This window comes from Corvus hawaiiensis, chromosome 1 (genome assembly GCF_020740725.1).
Source record: "Corvus hawaiiensis isolate bCorHaw1 chromosome 1, bCorHaw1.pri.cur, whole genome shotgun sequence".
In the NCBI taxonomy this organism is placed as follows: domain Eukaryota; kingdom Metazoa; phylum Chordata; class Aves; order Passeriformes; family Corvidae; genus Corvus; species Corvus hawaiiensis.
Genome location: NC_063213.1, coordinates 47,469,364 through 47,491,634, shown reverse-complemented (window position 1 = coordinate 47,491,634; position 22,271 = coordinate 47,469,364). Strand labels below are relative to the sequence as shown.

Below are 22,271 nucleotides of genomic sequence, written 5' to 3'. Positions count from 1 at the left end.
CAGACACATGGTCCCCGTTGCCAGGTGCCTGTGCTTAAGTGTTCTTCAGAACTGTAGGTCATGACCTGGCTGGCTGGAAACCGGCTCATAAAACTGGAACATATTCTTGAGTTTCAGAAGTGAGAGTTAGGTGTGGGACAGGAATAAGTTAACTGCCTTAAGGAAACCAATGAACTACTTTTCTCAAAGAAACCACTTTATAGTTGTGGGCAGCAGTGTACAGTTCCTCATAGTCCTTCTGTGACTCAGGCATTGTGTAAATAGCAGGAAAAAGATCCTGTGATTGAGAGATGGTTAAGTAGTAGTTGTATGAATTCATGCTTGTCAATAAAACTGAGTGATTAAAAAGGATCAGAATGTGGAATGGGATCAGATTTAAGAACTGAAGAATTTTACAGAGCATGTTAATTTGAAAAGGATGACACAGACTCTTATCTTAGTAGGCTTTTTTGACTGTGGATCAGGTTATAATCTGTAAATTGCATTACTGTTAATGGGCAGGGAGATGTACAGGCAGCTGTGTGAGGCTCTGCCACAAGGCTCCATGAGAAGTATAGTGGGTTGTGGTGAGAAACTTCAGAGACAATTTGTTCTAGTGTGTGACCAGAAGAAAACTGGAAGTTTCATACCGCTGTATCTACCTGACTTTATGAGTGTTAATCTGTTAAAATGTGTAGCTGATGCAAATTAGTTTCATTTTGGAAATGCAGAAAGATCCAAAAATATGTTGCTTGCAAACATTGGCAGAGAGATCTATTCTCCTGGTTTCTGGATTGGATGTGTCTTGGATAGAGAAGAATTAGAAATTGCTACCATCTGACAGCTGCTTGATTTAAATAAATGATTGTTTTTCCTATTTAATTTGATTTGGTTTGTGTCCACAGTATCAGAGCAGCCACAATAAGCAGCTGTCTTTACAGTCTTAATGGAAGGGGCAAAATCGGTGAATTAATACTTCCTTCTAACCTCAAGTTGAAATATCAGCAGGTTTGTTGTGTAATGGGCAGATGAAAATGACTGTTCAGGTGTGTGACACTTTGAGCTGAGCTTAGCATGCTGAGCTTAGCACTAACCCCTAATGTGGCTGCACAGCCTTTAGCTTAGAGGTGGCTTACAGAAGGATGGAGCAGACTGCATAGCAAATCATTGCTGTTACCTGCTCGCCTGCTCTGCTTTCTGGTAGTTTGCTGTCTTCTTCAGGCATTTGCATGTCAGTATCAGCGACAGTCCCCATGGTGTCTTCTCTTTTTAGCTACTTCCATGACACCGTCAGCAATCTGGTTTAAGACCATATCTGACCAGTCACGGTTTGAAACAAAGCTGTGTAGTTGGAGGCCCAGTAGGTATCTCCTCTGCTTGCTACTTCTCCTCTCTGTATCTGTCAGTGTGACTCCTTGTGCTGTAGGATGCTTTATCTTGGACTATGATGGCTTTAGAGTGTCCCTTTTCCTCTCATAGAATCACAGAATTGTTTGGGTTGGAAGGGACCTTAAAGATCATCTTGTTTCAGATCCCCCACCACAGGCAGGGACACCTTACACTAGAAGGTGGCAGAAAGACAGAAAGTCCCCACTGTTTTAATGCACAAGTTTGCTCTTGGTTTACCTGTATGTATTGTCTTATATCTTAAGAAAAATTTGTCTTTTATGAGAAAATCATGCCTAAATTGCATTGTCTTCCAAACATGATTATATTCGTTTGGATCTCCTCCTTCCACCTTGTATTTATGTCTCTGGACTGGTGAAAACAGCGCTAACTCTGAGGTCTGAGCTCTTGTCTTCCAGAAAGTAAATTCTGTCAGCTTGGATTCATTTGGTGCTAGAATTCTTCCTTGGCTTTATGCAAGCAGGAAGCACTCATTCTGCAGATGGCTAGAAATCCTTGCATACCTGTCATTATCCAAATTACTGTGGAGGAAAATTTTATTGCATTAAACACAAGTATCTAATGATGAGTTGTCTTCATTTTTTGCAGTGGGTTGTTCGTTTACTGTAACCATTTGCTCAGATACTGTCTCATTAGGTGAAAGACTATTTTAGGTACTCCTTTTTCTGTCTTCTTCCCTTGTAACATCACACATTCCTCCGCAATTTAATTACATTTCTCCTATATTTCCTTAAAAACCAGCATTTTTATTTACAAGACAGCATATTTGCTAAGGCAGTGGGCTTATCAGTTCATGTGAGCACTTGTATGTCTATTTTTGCTTTATTTCATGTGAAGTAAGAGTATTATGATGTGGTCCCAAAAGGACAGATTCAGTGTTTATTCAGCACTAAATCCTTTCACAAATGGTTATTTCATGATTTTAAAAAATACTTTTTCTGTTCCTTTGCAGTCACTCTTGGAAGCACATGATATTGTGGCTTCAAAATGTTACGATTCCCCTCCTTCTAGCCCTGAAGTCAATAACTCTTCAGTGAACAACCAGGTTGTTCCGGTAGATGCTATTCGTATCCTTGGAATTCACAAAAGAGCAGGAGAGCCACTGGTAAGTAATTGGGGATGAATGTGTCTTTACTATAAAGTGCTAGTGAAAATGTTTGCATGTACCCCATTTCTTGCATTATGTTTTATTTCCATTATGTTGTCTAATTTAATGGGTGATAAGCTCAGTACTGAGAGGTTGAAGTAAGAAGATACTTTCATGTACTCCATCCCACTCTCTCCAAGAAGTAATGGGACAGTGAATAGGCAGTCACTGGGCTAGCATAATTGATTAACACAACATCTCTTTGGGCCTGATATGAGATGACAGGATTGCATGCAATCAGGAGCAACACAGTCATTTTTTAGTCATATGAAAACCTTGTCTGAAAGCACTGCTGTGTCACCTGATGCTTCTCTGTATGGGGAGCTCTTACACTGTAGTAGCTGTGACTGACTGTTTTCTTTGGAGGAGGTATCATTTTGGAATATCCCACAGCTGTGTATTGGTGCTTGAGATAATGGTAAAACGAAACTGACATTCAAACAGTGGTAAACTGGGTGTCATTACCTCTTTCAGGGTGTCACATTTAGAGTTGAGAACAACGATCTGGTAATAGCCCGAATTCTTCATGGAGGAATGATAGATCGGCAAGGTCTTCTGCATGTAGGTGACGTCATTAAAGAGGTGAACGGCCATGAGGTTGGAAACAATCCAAAAGAATTGCAGGAACTGCTGAAAAACATCAGTGGAAGTGTCACTTTGAAGATTCTCCCCAGCTACAGAGACACTGTCATTCCTCAACAGGTCAGTAGCACATTTCTGATCATTCTGTGAAAAGAACTTCTGCGTAGTACTTCATTGTATATTCTGGATTAGACATATTTTGTTTATTTTGTGAATATAATGTTAGGATGAAAACTAAAATGTAGATACCTGTATTTTGCTTCAATTACATTTTAGAAATGGGTTTATTCACCTAATACGCCTGCCTAAGAAACTCGAATTAGTGTCTAAAATTGTTAAGCATTTGTATGCTACATACAAAGCACATTTCTTTGACCTCAAGTGATCTCTGATAACCTGACAACAATCACACTACATGCAGTGAACTGTGCATGTTTATGACATGGTTGGTGTCCAAATAATCTGTTTCATAGAATTCAGAAACATACTAAATTCAACAGATGAGCTTGAACTTACTGACTTCAGTGGGAACTTGGATGGTGGCTATTCCTATCCTTTTGTTGTTGCTGTAAGCTGTCAGTTTCTCCATGGCAGAAGTAACTTCTTGAGCTAAATCAGTGCCTTTGAAACACCGTGTAAGGTGCTCCTTCAGGTAGTGGGTCTTATACCTGTGACTATAACAGGCAGTGCTTCCAGTGAGTGGAAGCTGAGGGAATGTGCTCTATTGAGACAGGTGCAGTGCTTCTTCTGCTCCCCAGCCTGGTACAAAGAGAGTCAAAGATGTTTTCAGTTCAGTCATGCAACCTACTGTTTCTTCCCCTGTATGAAATTTGAGTCTTAAGCAGTTGCATATCCCGTTACTTTTAAAACATTGAGTTCATGGCAAAAATAGTTAAGATTCCACAGGCCTTAAACACAGTGCTCACATTCCAAGAATTTTTTGTGTTTTTAAGTAATTAAAAGTCAGAATTCTAATTGAGTTGTATACACTGAAATACAAAAATGAGCGTTTTGTAATGCACTGTCCAAATGGAACAGATTTTTTTATTTTTATCATGAAGCTACTTCAGCCAGGGTTTACACTGTTGATTATTCTGTCCCAGTTGGTGTATAACTTCTTTCCCCCTAGATTGTATTTTACATGCCAAATGCAGCTTGGATCATGTCAAGCTTTTTATGCTGTAGGTAAAGACATTACTTCAGTTTGACAGACAGATTAGTCAGAATGTATTTTATAATGCTTAAGCTTTGTTAATTTTTACACATTTCAGGTTTTTGTGAAGTGTCATTTTGATTATAATCCATATAATGACAACCTCATCCCATGCAAAGAAGCAGGTTTGAAATTTTCTAAAGGAGAAATTCTTCAGATTGTAAACCGGGAAGATCCGAATTGGTGGCAGGTTGGTAAAAAGATTAAAATAAGTAAAGTAAAAAACTGAAAAGCATCAGTAGTTGCCTTAATAATAAACTCTTTAAATTATGATCTACTATCATTTTACAGTAGATACATGAAAAATATATTTACACTGCAATCCAATTTCAAGCTAATAGAAAGATATGCAGTTGAAACACTAAAGGAAATGGAATGTTTTAAATTGTATACGTAACGCTCATTTTACTCTCAGTGCTGTTTATTTGTCTTTGTTCTTGTATCATAAGCCTGGACATTCCCAAATCAGTTTGAGGTGGACAATTTCTAGCAAAAAAGTCTTAAGTTGACTATAATTGTGGTAAGCCTTCCCTGACGGCAACTGTGGAAGAAGTGGACCCCTTCCTGAGTGCTCAAAGTTGAGGAGAGGGAAATTAACCTTGTGGATTTGAATAGAATAGCTCTTTGGAGAGGCTGTATGTTTTATTTCTACAGTGGTGGTCAGTGTCTGTGAGCTGTATCATGCATGCTCACAGTCACAGTGTTTGTCACTATTTCAAATATTAACAGTTCATCCTGGTTTAAGGTGGCATTTCTACATTCAGTCCTTCAGTAGAAATGAAATCCAGTGCTTATGCTATGTTTATTTTTTCCAAGACACTATACACAGAATTAAACATTATCAGTGCCTTTGAAAATGGGACAAGTGAACCTTTAAGACAGTTTTCTCAACCGAAATCCTCAAAACTGGTGAAGAGTTTGGCATTATTAATTTCCCTTTCTACCCCTGTGTTGCTCACCCTTTGCAAGGCAACAAGCAGAAGAGAGCCAGACACTGCCTGAGAACAAGATACATGACTTTAAAAGCAACAAAAATATTCCAATATACATCAACAGCTGCTGAATTCTGTTGCTTCTCAGTGACAGTAATAACAGAAAGAAAGACAATAAAAAGTGTCGGGAAGGCTGAAAATTTATTGCTGCCAACTTAATTAGTTTCAGAAGTAGACACTCCAGAACTCCAGAGGAGTTTGATGTTTAGCTCCCATGCTGACTTCTGTATTGCTTTTCAAACTCTCCAGTTGTAACTTGTGGGAGTCCAGGAGAAATAAATCTTCAACACTCAATCTGGCAAAATTGAAATGTGTTAAATCAGTATAGTGTATTGCTATGCAGATCATGCCCCAGGAAAGAAAAGTTTAGTTCCTCATGCTTTCTAGAAATGCTAGACTGTTAATGAAAACTTCATACTGTAAAAAATCAGTCATAGATAAAAGTACAGAAGTTGAAAAGCAAACATCTCCTGTTAGCAAAAGAAGGATTTATTGCAAGCAAAAGATTTATGGAGAATTACACACTTCATAACTGTGTTTATGTGTGCTAAGCTTGCTGAAAATTGAGCTTGCCATTAAATTATTTTATAGAGAATTTTAGCCAAATTTTCATTACTAGGAATACTTCAGTTACTAAGATTTTAAATCTGTAGTTGCTTAGTGCAAAAAGCTTGAAGGCAGGATTAGGATGTGTTAACAGCATTCACTGGGAAATGACAGTTAATAAGCTGCACTGGAACCTGTTTGGAGCAGCTCAAGAATGTAAAATAAGTATACTGTATACTAGAAAACCTTGAGTTTTGTCACCTGAGCCTTCAATGTCTGGAGCCAGAGAATTCCACTTTGGAATTTTATGCCCAAGTTTTATGGCTATGGGACCTTACCAATGTAATGGCAACTAGTAATGAAACTTGGATTTATTTTATTTTTCTGAATTTTAATACTCAATGGCAAGACACTATTATTGTAAAGGAGAATTTTAATATTTACATCTGACTTTGAATTTCTAAGTATCAGCAGTAAATGTATAAACACTCACCAGTGAGAAACTGGCAGTGAGGAAGTCAGTAACACCATGTTGATGAGAAAAATGCTTCTCACAGGTTAATTATAATCATTTGTATTGGTTTGTTTCCCCAGGCTAGTCATGTCAAAGAAGGAGGAAGTGCAGGTCTAATTCCTAGCCAGTTCCTGGAAGAGAAGAGAAAGGCTTTTGTTAGGAGGGACTGGGACAACTCAGGTGAGATTGAGTGAATTTCAGGAGTAGATTTTGCTCTGACTCCATTTTTTTTTTGCTTTTCCTGCCTTCATAAATAATAGAAAAACTGCTGTGTGAGATTATACAGATTATTGTGAAAAGCTGAATATTATATTTTGGCTTTGGCTGAAGGACAAAGGGTGAAGTCTCTGTTTAGTGTTCAAAGACACATGAATCATTTTTGCCACCTGCTGATGAAAAGCTGAATGAGGTGGGACAGGCATTGTGCACTTTTTAAAATTTTTTTTTTCTATAGTATGGACTAAAAGTTAATAAGCTAAACATGAATTTTACTCCTGCCTTCTCCAAAGCTTTCTAGAAAAATACTTTTTTCTCTGTATGCAGTTCTTCCAGTACCATTTGATGGCCATGTAAATAGATGTAATATCTTGCCCTAGGATATATACAATTCTAGAGTAGTCCTTATAAATTTAATTAATCTAAAAATTCATATATTCATGTAAATAAGCTTTGGAATTTAACAGAAATTGTGAGTTCATTTAGTTTTTTATTTCTAGGGCCTTTCTGTGGAACAATAAGCAGCAAAAAAAAGAAAAAGATGATGTATCTCACTACAAGAAATGCAGGTATCTCTTAATATTACATGAAAGTCGAAGTTCTTTATGTTTCAAAACTCTCAGAGTCTGGTGTATCCAGAGGTAAAGATTTGCAGTAAAATATTTGATTATAAGTTTGATAGATCAGATAGTTTTTATCATTTAAAAGCAATAGTGACCAGTGCCGACATGGTTGTGCTGAGTACATCATTTGGTGTGTGGAAATCAGATTAAAACTGGGTGTTAAGAAAAATGAAATGTTTGTTGCCAGTGGGGTGAGGGGATGTGATTTTTCCCTTCTGTTCAGCATTGGTGAGGCCACATCTAAGTGTACTGGGCACCTCCCTAGTGCAAGAGAGATGTGGACATACAAAGGTGTTAAAGGGACTGGAGCATCTCACCCATGAGAAAAAGCTAAGACAGCTGGGAATGTTCAATCTGGAGAAGAGGAGGCTCAGGACAGGTCTCATCAATGTGTACAAATACCTGAAGGGAGGGTGCAAAGAGTTTGGAGCTGGGTGGGCTCTTTGGAGAGTAGCCCAGTGACAGGGCAAGAGCCGAGCAACAAAGGAGGCTCTGTCTGAACACCAGAAAACACCTTTTCCACTGTGAGGGCGACTGAGCACTGGCACGGGTTTTCCAGAGAGGCTGTGGAGTTGTCCTCCTTGGAGATACTCAACAATGTCTGGATGTGGTCCTGGGCATTGGGGTGGACCAGATGCCTTCCAGAGGTACCTTCCAACCTCAACCATCCCATGATTCTGTGAAAGCTCACTAATTGTTAGTCACAGTTTTCTCCTTCTGATCAAACACAGACTTTCTCCTTCAAAGTAAAAGTGAGAATCTGACCTTATGCTGTAATGGAGGGATAACTATTTTATTCCCAAACCAATTCAAAGCAAGAAGTCTTGTATCAGACTTACTGCCCTCTGAGTACTGTTTATATTCACATGGGATCTGTTGATAAATAGCAGGACTACTTAATTTTTTTTCTTACAGCACTGTGTATTAAAGTGTTTTTGTACATTTCTCAATGTAGAATTTGATCGCCATGAAATCCAGATATATGAGGAAGTAGCCAAAATGCCTCCTTTTCAGAGGAAAACACTGGTCTTGATTGGGGCCCAAGGAGTGGGGCGAAGGAGTTTGAAGAACAGGTTTATTGTACTGAATCCTACTAGATTTGGAACTACAGTGCCATGTAAGTTGTCAGCATTCCTGTCATAATACCATACTTTGAGTCTGATTAACTGGAAAGTACCTGATGTTTATCCTAGTGATTTGGTGTAGGAGTGATTTCGTCAGAGCATAAAAATTATAGAGTGGGAAAACAAAAGGCTCTTCCTGTTTTCAGACAACTGAACTAACATATGATCATGAAAATATTTGTAACTAGCACTTAAATGATGCTGCAGAAAACAGTTTTTGTCTGCACAATATTTCAGTCTGTGGGTTTCTTCGTTGTCAGTCACCGTCCATTACTGAGGGGATTCCGTAAGTTCCCAGTAGCCTTCTGTAATGAACAGCCAGTGGAGTTTCTCAGGTCTGCCTTGTAGTTTTCCACCTGTGGACTAGGCATTATAAATTGTTGCTTTTGTATTAAAAATGTAGGGAAAAGCAACAAACTTCCAGTAAAACTGAAGTAAGTGTTTGTGATCTCCAAGATTTGTATAACTGTCTGATGTTTTAATATATCTAGCCTTAAGCACATGGTCTTTCATATTTTCCCCTATAAACAGCAGAAAAAAGCTGCCTTTACCTAAGTATGTTTTCTTGCCTTTCTTTCTGATACTTTGCTCATTCACCTTTGTTTTTGTAACTCCTCCCTCCTGTTAGACTGCTGACCAGAGAAGCCCACTCTAGCTACGTTATTATTCTCCTACTATGTGCTTTTCAGAATTTCAAAGCCAGCCTGTTCCCTTCTGTTTCCAGGGGGCAAGGAATAGATCTGATAGTAATGGGAGGAAGGACAGGTCTGAAAGATGAATTGTGCAAGATGAGAGAACCAGTCTCTTTCATTTGCTAAATCTTTAGCATCAAAACTGGCCAGGACATTTAGAACTGGGTTGTGGACCTGATAATGAGGTTGACTTCTCAATGTTACTTTTTTAAAGAAATCTTCTCCTGGGAATTTCATTATTTTATATTGGCAAAATAGTAAGAGACCTTTTATTTCTTCTAAAATTCTTATTCTATTTCAAAAAAAACTTCAGAATTACTTATTTCTCTAGAATGCTATATAGACGCTTGAATATATATATATAAGTAATGCAACACACTGTTAAAATGCTTTTACTTGGAGTTCTTGCACATTCTTTAAAGGTATAAAAGTAAACTTTTCCCAATCTGATAGTCTAATCATGCACATGCAATACCCAGTTTACTGTATAAAGAATCTCTTCTCTAGTTCAGATTTTAAGTGGGATAATCAGTAAACTTAGTTGGTCTCAGTGTCTTTGATTAGAAGGGAGTTCTCCCAGTTATTCACAAACAAATTTGTGTAGGATGTGTTTTAGGAGGTGGGAAATGGGTAAAATAGATCCACTGTGCTACGGGGAGAAGCATGTTCTTGGTGTTGAGTTCTAATCCACCACATTGCTGTGGTGCCATGGTTTTTCTTCAGAGTGGACAACTGAACTGTTAAATCATCTCCTACCTGTAAAATGTTAAAGCTCACTCTCCAAAATTCATTGCAAACTGATGTATGATTTTTAAAAATGTGTTGTATTAAGCAGTATAGTTTTAATCTTTCCGTAGAATCTTGACTAAAACTAGATGTTCTAGAAATATATTTATTCTTAACCACTTCAGATAATTGTTTTTCTTGGAACTTGTGTTTTCTATAATATTGAAGTGGATAGGAATTACTGGAAGGGGAAGATTGCTTTTCACTTGTATCACCAAGTTGCACCAAGCGATGACACAAGTATTACCAAAGGAATGCATTGACTGTTAGGTTTAATATGTTCTAGAGTTCAAATCTAATTAACTGTAAGTAGCAGGTAGTTAATATGGTGATAGGATAGCAAAGTCAATAATAATATGATATTATATTTTATTTTATTCTTTTAAAATTTTATTTTTACTTTCTTGTTTAAGTAATGTCTGCACTGCACAGTGTAGCCAACACCCAAGACAGCTGATAATGATTTACTTAAGTACTGGCTTTAATCTTTCTACAGGGAATTTACCCTGATTTAAAAGGGAAGTTGTCCTGGAAAGCAGCATTAGCTGGCCTCCACTAAGATTCTGCTACGGTGGCTGGGCTGCTTCTGATATTTAAGCTAACTTTCTTTATAGCTAGCTCAGGTAATTTTACCCTGAATAACAGGGCAAATACAGAGAGCAGAAGTTTTGGGGGTGGGATGGGGCTGATCTTGTTGTACTCAGCTGTTTTCAGAAGTACATTTGGTATTTGAGAGTTAAACGTCCACTTGATTTCCAAGTCACTTAAATAAATATTTTATTAAGTAAATAATTAAAAAGATGACATAAATGAGTATTGTATATGGTGTGAAGGAGTAAGACAAAGGAAATAGGCAAATGGGTGGGTAAGCAACATACAGGAAGGAATATAAATAAAGGGAACAGGAGGGGCCATGCTCAGTTTTAAAATTTATCTGGAATAATGAATAAACCTGTACATGGAGCAATTACAGTTGTATAATGTGTATTATGGTCTCCCTAACTTAATAGGCAGTCCAGTCTCATATTTATATTCCAAATATAGAAAGCAGACATTCAATTTATATTTTACGTTTTTTGTTTAGTTACTTCACGAAAGCCAAGGGATGATGAAAAAGATGGGCAAGCATACAGATTTGTGTCACGAGGCGAAATGGAGACAGATATTAAAGCTGGCAGATACTTAGAGCATGGAGAGTATGAAGGAAACCTTTATGGCACCAAAATTGATTCCATCCTTGAAGTTGTTCAGACAGGAAGGACCTGCATCTTGGACGTAAATCCACAGGTATATGATTTATAATGTTACACTACAAGTGTGGGAGTATAGTGCTGAAGAGGTGAAGAGATATGCCTTCAAATTTGAAGGCTTCTTATCTGGTTTCAAGGTTACGGTTACCTACTGGATTCTTGTGTTTGTGGCACTTACTTGGAATGAGTTAGAAAGATGGAAAAAAACCAGCTTAAATTCTGCATGAAAGAGGAGTCTTGCAGAGTAGTAAATAATCTTTTTAGTCAAAGAAAGAATGATGCTGAGCATTTCAAAAGGCAATGTAGGAATTTCTAAAATAGAAATAAGAATCTTCACTTATGTGTTCCTGCCCATTTTATCAGGTGAGTTTTGTGGTGTCCCTTAAGTAATGGGGAGATGTGGTGAGTCATTCCCAAACTTTGGTGTTTTTTTTTTTCTTCTTCTCTGCTTCTAGGCCCTGAAAATACTGAGGACTTCAGAATTCATGCCCTATGTGGTGTTTATTGCTGCTCCAGAGTTGGAGACTTTGCGAGCTATGCACAAGGCTGTGGTAGATGCTGGAATTACAACCAAACTTCTCACTGTAAGCAGATCATTTCTTACTTAGTTTGCTTTGAACAGGATGTTCTTAGATTTTTAAAAAATTCTTTACCTTTCATTTTAGATGGAATTTGTTCTGAAATTAATGCCTCTAAGAAAAGTTAGGCAAGACTTCTGCTGATAACCTAACAGAAGTTAATCAAATACTATGTATAAAGAAGATTGCTTCTTTCTTAAAAATAGACCCTTACAGAGAAATGTTGATTACAAAAATGACTTGTAATGTGTACTTTGGGAAGTGTCACCTTTGATTATTTGCAGCAAATGGTAGATATTTCAGAATGGCAGAAATTGTTCTTTTATGCAGATGTCTTCCCTTGACTTTCCCATCTCCCTCCCCACCCAAATTTTTGTTCCAGTTTGTCTTGTAATACATGTGTGTTTTAAAATGGAATCTGTAATGCTTGGGAAAGATATTGCAGCTTGTGTCAAAAAAAAGAGAAGAAAACTCCTGCTAACCAACAAACCAACCAAAAAAACCCCCAAACCAAAAGACAAAACCAACCAAGAGTGCAGGTAGTCCTTGTTTTCACTGCTGCAGCAGCACATGCTGCACTGAGAATGGCTGAGAGCTGCCAGAATAGGAAGTGTTGAACAGCTTCCCCTGAAGTTCCTTGGATTTGTCATATAAAGTGAAGTGGCATGTTTTGTTCATTAGATCTTCCCTCCCTTTCTGAGACACAGTGTGTAGCAGAGGGAAATGAGACGTTTCCTCCAATGCAGCAAATTATAAATATTCTGTATGGGCATGAACTTTCCCAGCTGCAGGAGCAAAGCAAAAAAAACCAGATTGAGCAGTTCAATTTCCCCAACGGAGAAAAGCCATGTTTTCCTGATGGCTCATAACAATAGCACTGCAGCTTAGTAGGAATATCTTGAAAAAATGCTGACAGGGCATTCAAAGCTATAAAATGGGTGGGTGGGTTAGTATTTCCACTAAATGAGTATGTGATTTTTAGTCATGGATTCTGGTTATTATGCATTCTGGTATATCTGTGGATGCTCAACCATTCCTCTTTCCTGCCCCAATGAACCCTGAATTTTGTGGTGCATATACAAGAAGGCAAGGTTAAAACTGTCCAGACAAGTATAAAAATAATTTCCTGCACTTCCTAATATTTGATTCCCTAAGGGACATCCTTTCCTCTATATTACTTTTTATGAATAATAAAGAGCATCATTAAATTTCAAATATGCATTTATGCGTCTTTACGGATTCTGAATCGCATCCGTGCAGGTATAAAGAGTATGACTTGCTATTTCATATTCTTGTGCTTCCTGAACAAATGAAAAATAAATGTCATTTAAAGTATTATGGTTTGCTTGTTAGTGGATCTGGCTGTATTATTTCTAGCATCCTAACACATTCCATTACAAAAATTCTGGCTCCTGTGGTCATACATTTACTTGTCTCCTTCATTCACTGTGAAGAAAAGGCCATTGACAAACCTAGTTTTTCATTTTGGCTTTTATATTGACAGCTGTATCAGGACTTGAAAATATTGAAATAAATACTGTAAAGGGGGACAAATCTCATAACTGCTTACAAAAAAATTGCTGTTGTGCAAAAATGGAGAGGAATTTTAAAACAATGTAGGACTAGCAAAACACAAAAACGTGCTCAGACACACTTTATAAAGGTTTCATAATGTAGGAATATAAATTTCCTGCATATTTTTCAGCTCATGTCAGGACTACAATAATGCAGCAGTAGTTTACAAATGAGGGACTGGTGTCAGGTGAGCAAGGCTGAAATGTTGTCTCTAAGAGCCGTAAGGTATTCTAGAGCTGTATTCTGCTAGAAATTGTCTTTCATTTTGTACTAATTTAAAATCTTGGATTTTTGGTGCCTTCTGTGGAAATAAAAGGGGCACAAATAAATTTACAAAACTGATTGACTCAGTCATTCCTCAAGTATTAATTTTGCTCTGATTGTATCATCAATTGCCCTACAGTGATTGACTGCTCATTGTGCACACCAGCCCAAGTTCACCTGCTTCTATTGATTCTCTTCAAAATTGCAAGATTTGCTTGCCATATTTAACATTATTGACACAGCTCCAAACTTTTTTAGCCCTTTCAACGTGTTTTAGCTAAATTTCTGTGTGAATTTACTATAAATGAAAACCTTCCTTATTTTTAAAATATATTCAGTATCTAGCTTTAAACAGTCAGTTGCAGTACGTACCGAAGGGATCTTCTGCATCTATAAGGATTTGCCAAGTCTTATCTTCAGATCTTTAGTAACATTTAGATTCACTAATCCTTAAAAATCTCTTCCACAGGACACTGATCTGAAAAAAACAGTGGATGAGAGTGCCCGGATCCAGCGAGCCTACAACCACTACTTTGACCTGACCATTGTAAACGACAACCTGGACAAAGCCTTCGAGAAGCTGCAGACGGCCATCGAGAGACTGAGGCTGGAGCCGCAGTGGGTCCCCATCAGCTGGGTCTATTGAGGAGTTCCAGTGGGAGCTTAAGTAACAAATAAAGCCAATGGCAGCAAATGTGATGTGTAGATACTGATGATAACCTACAGCACCTGTGCATTTTTACTCTGTGTATATTCAAAAGTACACTGTTCTGAATTTTTATAAAAATGTTGAAGAGAAAGTGTACTTAAATATGTAATTTATTTTAATTTTTCTAACTTTTTACAGATAACCTTTCTATTCATATCACATGAAGGAAATGCGTTTAAGCATTTTTCTATGTTTTGATTTAGTACCTTTGCCTTTTTCATCTAAGAAACTTTCATTCACTTCAACATTTACATCTTGGTCTTACATTTTCACTGTGATTAAAAAAAGGATACTTGAAACAATTTTTGTAAAATTTGTTTAATGTCAGTGTTTGACTGATCAAAAGTCTATAGCTCTTACTAGGAAAGAACACTTAATTTCTTCGGTTTTTTCTTCTTTAAAAACTAATTTCATGGGAGCAGAATTTTAAATATTAAAAGCAGTAACAAAAACACAGGTCCGTTGCTCCAGCTTTCAGCTTCATGTTGGTGCATTCCTGATGTTTCACAAGTTCTTGATATCTCTTGATTTAGGTAACTTTTGTGTAGGTTCCCTTATATCTGTCTCCTAAAATAATACAGAGCAATACCTTGCAAGCTGCTTATTAGGCTTTCTTAGGAGCCAACCTGTTAGCCCATTACAGTTGAAGTACTGACATTAGAAAGTCATGCGCAAGGTAATTCAGTGCAATTTGAATAATGGTGAAGTAGCTTGAGAGAGAACCTGACAATGTGGAGCCTTGTAGGTGACACTTAATGCTTAGGACTATTTGTTCATGCTTGTGAAAACACATTGCTTTTAAAAAAAAAAAAAAAAAAGGCATTTTCTTTTCTTAGGACATTGTTCTGTATGTGTATAGTGATCTGTGGCTTCATTTCCTGTGAACGTCTAGCTGGGTTCTAAATTATCTTTTAAATATTCGTGTGTGATCAACTGCTGTATTTTATGAGTGTTGTGTAATGGCATTTCTGTGCTTTTCCTTACATTGTTTTTAATTGCATTTTTCATTAGCTAGCTTGTGAATTGGAAGCTTACTGCTAAAAAGCAATGTTGTTTATAAGTTTTTTGGTTTGCAGTGTATTTCCTTTTTAGTGACAATTTTCCCCTCAGTAGGCTCATTGATATAATTCGTATTAGGTTCAGGTTGATTGATCAAAACTTAAGCTGATGTAAATTTCTGCTTAATGAGAACAGAAGGAAAATACAGCTTGTTGCTCAGATGAGCTCTTTTTGTGACCATGTTTTATATGACACTGTCAGCTGTTGTATATAGTCACATTCCCCATCACATACTGGGTTAGGTGTCTAAACTGAAGTCATCTGTTTAATTCCTCTTCCATCTGGTGACAGGCACCTGGCTTCTGGATTCTTTTTCAACACCAAAGTGTGACATGGAATGCTATCAAAAGGCATCTTCCTCAGAACTATTTCTGGAGGAAGACAGGCTTAGACACTGTAAAACAGCATTGCTTCCTGGGGCTCTCAAAAGACTTTCATGTGCACAAGGAAAAGAAAAAATGGAGTCGATGCAGTAGAGGAAACTGTGTTTAAAAAAAACCTCAAAACACCCATATACAACAGATGGTTTTTACACAGCCTGTAAAGTTGGGTGTTGTGGGGGAAGAGGGGCAGAGGAGACTTGAAATCCCAGTGTGCATGGAAAATGTTAGTTCAACTTGTGTATAGCACAGGAGATCTTCGTGGCTCTTAATACTGAGATTTCAGTCTTGTAGAAGGAATATGAAATTCTCTAAGGAAAAGTTTTACCACTGCTTTTTTATTGCTATGCTTTCTAGGATGTGTTTTCTCTGGTTTTGTTTCAGTTTGGCAGAACTCTTAAATGTGGCGCCAGCATGGGACTTGCAGTTTTCTTCCCCAGGAGACACGTTCCGTGATCCTATTGCTCAGAGGCTGCTGTGAGAAGCGAATGGAGTGTTGTGTGTAGCAGCAAATGATAGTAGGGCTGTTGCTTGGCTATTTTAGTGGTTTGCTTTTGGCACTCTGTGCTGAACATGACTGAACTGTGTGTGTGTACTGTGTCATGGGAGACCTCCATATGCTGTAAATAAGATGTGCTGTCTGGACAGATAAGATGCCTTTTCATTATGAGTTAGAAATATACTCTTATTTGTGATGCCAAAAGTGGGCTGAGTTCACTCTTCCCCAGTGAAAGGAATGAGAAGACTCTTCAGTTTACACACCACAGTACTTCATATTGCAAACATCACTTATTTTCATCTTTTTTCCATAAATTTACTGGACCAAACACATGAAACACAGACATCAGGGTTTAGTCAGGAGAGCCTTTCTCATTCTGTTTCCATCCCAGGGAAAATACTGTCAAGAGAGTCTCCCTAGTTGGCAATCTCCAGAATAGCCACCTATTTGCTAAAGACTAAAGCTTTAGTGTTTGCTATTGGTTCACACAGTGTGCTTAAATCAGGCTGTGGAGCGTCGTGGCTGACCTTTGGGTGGTGGTGGTGTAGATGGCAGTGAACAATTCTGCAATGCAGTTCTGAAGCAAGAAGAGAAGGTGGCTTGCTTGGGTTGGCACAAAGATTGTGTGGAAGTATCTGCAGGTTTGATCTGGATGTCTGTGTGTCAGGTTGTGGGGGGAAAACAACCTAAACCCAAACAGCACACCCCTTGCATCTGTTTGCTAAATCTTGAGGGTTCACATTGGTGTGTTTAATGGTGAGAGGGAGTGAGAGGTTGGTTTCTTTCTTTGTGTAGTTTTGGCAAAGTCAGATTTTCATCAGATACTCTGCTTAGTTTGTCCCTACCTGGTGAATGACCGGAATGAGAATAACAGTTACTATTTTTTAAGAAGAATGTTCTTGGAGGTTCTTGAAATGCTGGTGCCATTTCAGTCACATCCACAGCAGTGGCAGCCCCCACCTGTCAGGGTGTGCTACATCAGCTGTCAGACAGGGGCCTGTGCATTGTGCAATTAGCAGAGAAAGACGCTATGAAAGGCTCATTTTGAGCAAGTGAAAACATTTCATAGAACACCTGTTCAGAGTGTTTTGGAGGAGTTAAAATAACTGGCATTTCATGTTATTTCATCCTGTACTAAACATTGATTTTCCAGATACTAACAGGAAAACTTTACATTGACTGTTAAGGATTACAATAGGTGTGTCTGAGCGAGGTGAAGATGCTGCTAAATGTTTAAGATATGTGGTGTGTATCACAAGATAAATATTTAAGTAGTTTAGAAAAGTAAATTATCAAATAGTTGTCTATGTATATGTATGTATGTGGATGGTAAAACAAAAAAATGCTCATGTTGGTTATCACATTACTAAGATACCATGACTTAATCCAGAAATGTACCTGCATGTGAGACTTCAGAACTGGTACACTTCTCTACCTGGTTTATTGTGTTTACTAATGTATATTTTTCTAAATATACAGATATTTCAATCTAAAAAGAATCTATATTTATCTGTAATTTCTATCTGTTTTGGACAGTGCATGAGGTGCTGTAAAATTCTGTACATATAGAGACTTATAGAACACTGTAGTTGCCCTGTGAATGAAAAGTTATACATAGAAGTACAGTCAGTATGCCAAGATCTATAAGTTATTTCCCTGAATTCACCAAAAATTCACTTAAGTGCGCACCAATCTCAACTTTCCTGTAAATATTGTGGTGCATGTGTACCCAGGCGATTACCTTGCTCTCTCTAAATGTTAGCAGGTCTGCTTTAGGTTCTGCATCACATGCCAAGATGCAGTCCAAGTTTAGTGGGATAATTATAATGGAATATGTCATCTTGCATAGATTTATAAAGGTCTTTCAAAATGTTCTGCAAATCTACAACGAAGGTAAACATGGAGCAGAATCACAGATCTTTGTAGGCAAGGAAAAGGGAGTTCATAACCAATGCAGTATCCGTGACTTGTGCTGTGTTCTCAGGGCAGCTCTGTGTACTTAGTTGTACAAAAGCTTTGTGGAGCAGGATGGCAGATCAGCTCATTGCTTTTGAATTTGTGTTTATATAAACTTGTCACATCTTGGCTAAGCTCAAATTGTGACATTTATTTCCTCATCCTCTGTACTCACTGCATCTTCTAAAATCATACCTAAGTGACTTGCTGTACAAATTGCCTGCAGCTCAGTGCTCAGGAAGTCATCTGGGTTTGGTTTTGTTTTTTGAAGAGGGTGATTCAGCTAAGAAATAGGAAACTTCTTTCTCTTTGAAACACAGAAAATCCCTGGCTAGGTACCCCCTTGAGCCCAGCTGGCCTCTGCTGAGCTCAAGGACCAGTGCAGAACGATCAAGCAGAGCATTGCAGAGATCAGGAACTGGGTTCTTACCTGTCCTTATGCATGAGCCAATATTGTGAACATAAACTCCCTTCGCCTTTCCCGTGGTTTCCCATCCAGGCTTCCTGTAGCTTGCTTCTCCACTCACACTGAACCTTGAGGCCTTGTCCCAGTGCATGGACAGTGCCTCCTGCAGCAGCTGCTCCCTTGCCCATTGCGCCTGTGGGTGCAGCTCTCAGACAACCAGCAGCTGGAGCTCTGTCGCATGTCGTGCACATCTGTACAGGCTGTTTGCTTCATGTGAGGTTTCCTCCCTCATCCAAATTCCAAAGACTTCAAGGACCACATGGTTATTGCCAAACTTCATGATGCTACTTTTGCAAAAGTGGTGAGATCATTTTATTGGTGTCTGTGTAGTGGGTACTGGATCAAAGACTCATAGTCTGCTGGGCCTCTTGCCTTAAATACCCCTCAGCTCCCAGCACCCTTCTCTCCCTGCAATAGAAACCTCTCCTGGGTCACTGAAAGGGTTTCTATCCTTCAAGGTACTTTAATTTACTTTCTCTGGTGGACTGTTGTGACTGACAGTGCTGAAGTGAAGTTCTGGCCCTTCTCTTTTTTTCCTGCATTTCTTCTTTTTTGGCCTGTCCTTCTTAGTTTTCACATGTTTAACAGGCTTACTAATGGGAATTGTCTGGGATTCCCAACTTGTGTCTTGTAGAGGAAATAGTAGTTAACATGAACGTCAGTATTTAGGACTGGTATAACTTACTGTTTTTATGCCCAAGACAGATCCTAAAAATAAAAATTCAGAGAAAAGACTTGTAAATTAACCAGTTTTGGTTATTTTTACAGGCAGCTTTGCCTTCTAATCATACTAAAAATGTGCTCATGCACACACACATACACACATACATATACATAAATAAAACTTAGGGGCAAGTGCTGCAAGTAATTCAGGCACTGTCTACTAATTTACCTGAATTCTCTGCACTATTCCACAGTCGCATTTTCAACTGCTGAATTCTCAGTTCTTCTGCTGGTACTGCAGCTGGGATTTACTGGTACAGGCTTAAAAACAAACCCCAGCTTGGTGAAGGCCATTAGGCAGTTTCACCTACAAATGGAATTCATTCAGCAGGGGTTCAGTAATAGAATAAATGACACTTGAAGTAAATGAATTTTATTCTTGGTATTTGGAACTGTTCCTTATGCTCACTGGGTATGGAGTTCCTTTTGCTGCTAGGACAGTGGTCGGGTAACACAGTTAAAAGTAGTCCTGAAAACACTTCTCCCATTTAGCCTTTTCCCTTATGTCAGTAGCTCCATGCTACTGCTTCTCCCTGCAATTTTGGTTGTTCCCATGGCTGAGCCAACTTGGTTACTCCACAAGCAGCCAACATTTACCTGAATACAGTAGAGCCTCTTCCAAAAACCCAACCTCTCCATTACCTGACCTCTCACATGATCCATAGCATAAAGCAAAATGAACAGCGTTGCTTTGTACAGGCAAAAAAGGTTTTGACTGATTTTTGTTGGTTTAGGTCTTGTACACAATTATGTATGGAGAGAACTGTTCAAATATATTTTTCCCCCTAGGAAAATGCATGTTAAGCATCCCTTCCCTACCCCCCATATGTTGCCCATGTGTAACATTTGTGCACTGTGGTGTAAGGAGGGGAACTGCTTCTGTGGGGTTTAAAACACCAGAAAGTTTGCTGCTCTCCGACCCCACACCAGGCTAAGAACTGTAGGATCGTGGTTGTGTTTGGGTTTAAATGTGTACTAGAACTCTGTCACCGTGCGTTTCCTTACCTTGCGTCTTCTCACAACTGGTTTTGCCAGTTGGAAGCTCTCATGGTTTTGTTTTCTTTTTTTTATTATTTCTACAGTATATTAAATTAACCTGGATTTGACATTTGTAAAACTTTCAAAACTGCTCTCCTGTAAAAAAAATAGTTTCTTTAGCTGAAAACTTCCTACAAGAAAAATCTTAACTATTAGAGAAATTTTTTAATGGGAACCTGGAAATTATTTAGTACCTAATTGTTTGAATACAGTACTGTAGAGCAGGCCTAGGATATGGGACTTGTTAGCATTGTGACTTCATACTGATAAAGTCAGCTACTATGTGGGACATTTTTAAATTGTGACTTGTTTTCTAAGAATCCCCCCCTTTGTCTTTTTCACAGCTAATATTTTCACAATAAACACAGCCAGACATAAAAATGTTAATGTACAAATGATGAAATTCTGTTAATTCCCAACAAAATATTTTTGTATATAATAAAAATTTAATATTGAAAAAATGTAATTGGCTATTTTTCTGATTTTTTTTTTGGTTGTAGTCTGCATTTGAGCCACATAATGTATGAAGGACCAGTCTTTGCAGCTGCCTTTCATCTTTGGATCTTGGTGCTCCACCTACATAAAAGCAGCTTTTCAGTTGGTCTTGTTTATCTCGATGTTCATGAATGTGCCACGTGCACAGGGAGACCTTGGGGGCTCTTCAGCCACCCTGGGAATATCATTGCAGAATCTGGGCGCCTCATTTCCTGAGCACTGCAGCACCAAGGGAGTCGCTCTCCTGCGCCTGCACTGGAATGAGCCAGGGGACAAAGCCCAGGGGACTGGGATTGAGCAGCTGGAAGGAGGCAAGTGCTGGTACTGGCTGCAAGGCAGAGCCTGCTGGCCTCTAGAGGTAGCACATACTCCTTGAAAGGCTGCTGACCTCCTCCTGCATCGCGAACGTATGAATTCTCCAACTGTCCTCCTGGCGAATGCAAAGGGAAGCAGTATTTTGGGGAGGTTGTCAGGGTGTGAAATCACACCTTTTATGAGACAAGCTTCAGCCTCCTCTGAAGCACCCTACAGGTCTTTCACCACCTCCTTTCCTAGGGAAGACCACATCTAAGCTTGAAAATGGATTTTCCATGTGAGGCCAGCCCAGAATCTCGTTCGTCTCAGGTAGTGGATGCACATTCAGCTCTTCCAGTGTGGATTCTAAATTAATTTGCATCAGCTAGGCTGGGTCCCTGAAGAGGCCAAGCTCTTAGCCTAGGGAAAGGCAGGATTAGAGAAATACTGCTTCTGCTGCTCCCTTGGATCTTCATATCCCCACTCTGAGCTAGTTTTAAAATTAATGTGCATAAGGATCCTGTTTTCAAGTGCATGAAAGAATCAGCTATAGTGAAAATTGTGTACATATAACCTGCTGTAGTGCTTCTGTCCAGCTGTGCTGCTCACTCAGTTCTCGGAAGGCCATTCTACCCTACCTGGTCTAGAGGTGCTTCTGTAGTCACGGGAGTGCTGCCAAATGGAGAAAAACTGGGAAACCCCTCCACAAAGAGCATCTACAATAAAGCCAAGACTGAAGTGCAACCAATGTCTTCTGCAGACACACTGACGAATCCTAAAAACAGGGCAGCAGATGAGGCGAGGAGCCAAGAAACCCCAGCAATCCTCATGAGCAGCGGGAAGCCTGGCGTCCCTGGGGCCTTGTGACTGCTCTGTGGTGCTTGTGTCTCTCCTGTTGCACAGGCCCAAGGCTGCCCATTCAGTGCACTGAGCTGAAGCTGAAGCAGCAGGAAACAAGCAAAACATTTCTTTCTTAAGGGTGTGTCCACAGAATACCCAGCATTTGGGAGGGTTTCTGCCTCTGTAAACAAGTTCCCTCTCCTACATCTGTGACACAACATGCACACCCTGAAAGCAGTGACACAGTGTAGTGCTCACAAGGCTCACACCACAGCTCTGCAAGGAAGATCAGAGCATGTGGACAGTGGCCCCACATGGATGCCC

General features: G+C 38.9%; 1 protein-coding gene and 1 long non-coding RNA gene across 3 annotated transcripts in view; one reads left to right on the top strand and one right to left on the bottom strand.

Annotated features, from left to right (window-relative positions):
• The window catches only part of PALS2 (protein associated with LIN7 2, MAGUK p55 family member), a 58,769-nt gene extending 37,985 nt beyond the window's left edge, over positions 1 to 20,784 (top strand). For both annotated transcript variants that reach the window (XM_048303263.1, XM_048303255.1), the window contains exons 4-12: positions 2,339 to 2,491; positions 3,008 to 3,235; positions 4,387 to 4,518; positions 6,461 to 6,560; positions 7,097 to 7,165; positions 8,175 to 8,336; positions 10,906 to 11,108; positions 11,527 to 11,655; positions 13,958 to 20,784. In XM_048303263.1, the coding sequence (XP_048159220.1) occupies positions 2,339 to 2,491; positions 3,008 to 3,235; positions 4,387 to 4,518; positions 6,461 to 6,560; positions 7,097 to 7,165; positions 8,175 to 8,336; positions 10,906 to 11,108; positions 11,527 to 11,655; positions 13,958 to 14,134 (1,353 nt within the window). In that variant the 3' untranslated portion in view covers positions 14,135 to 20,784. The remainder of the gene's footprint in view (positions 1 to 2,338; positions 2,492 to 3,007; positions 3,236 to 4,386; positions 4,519 to 6,460; positions 6,561 to 7,096; positions 7,166 to 8,174; positions 8,337 to 10,905; positions 11,109 to 11,526; positions 11,656 to 13,957) is intronic.
• Positions 5,445 to 6,467, bottom strand: LOC125325825. Its single transcript, XR_007203568.1, has 2 exons — positions 6,360 to 6,467; positions 5,445 to 5,615 (listed from the first exon to the last, which is right to left on the bottom strand). It is a non-coding gene; the product is annotated as an uncharacterized LOC125325825 (long non-coding RNA).
• Positions 20,785 to 22,271: the final 1,487 nt, after the last annotated feature.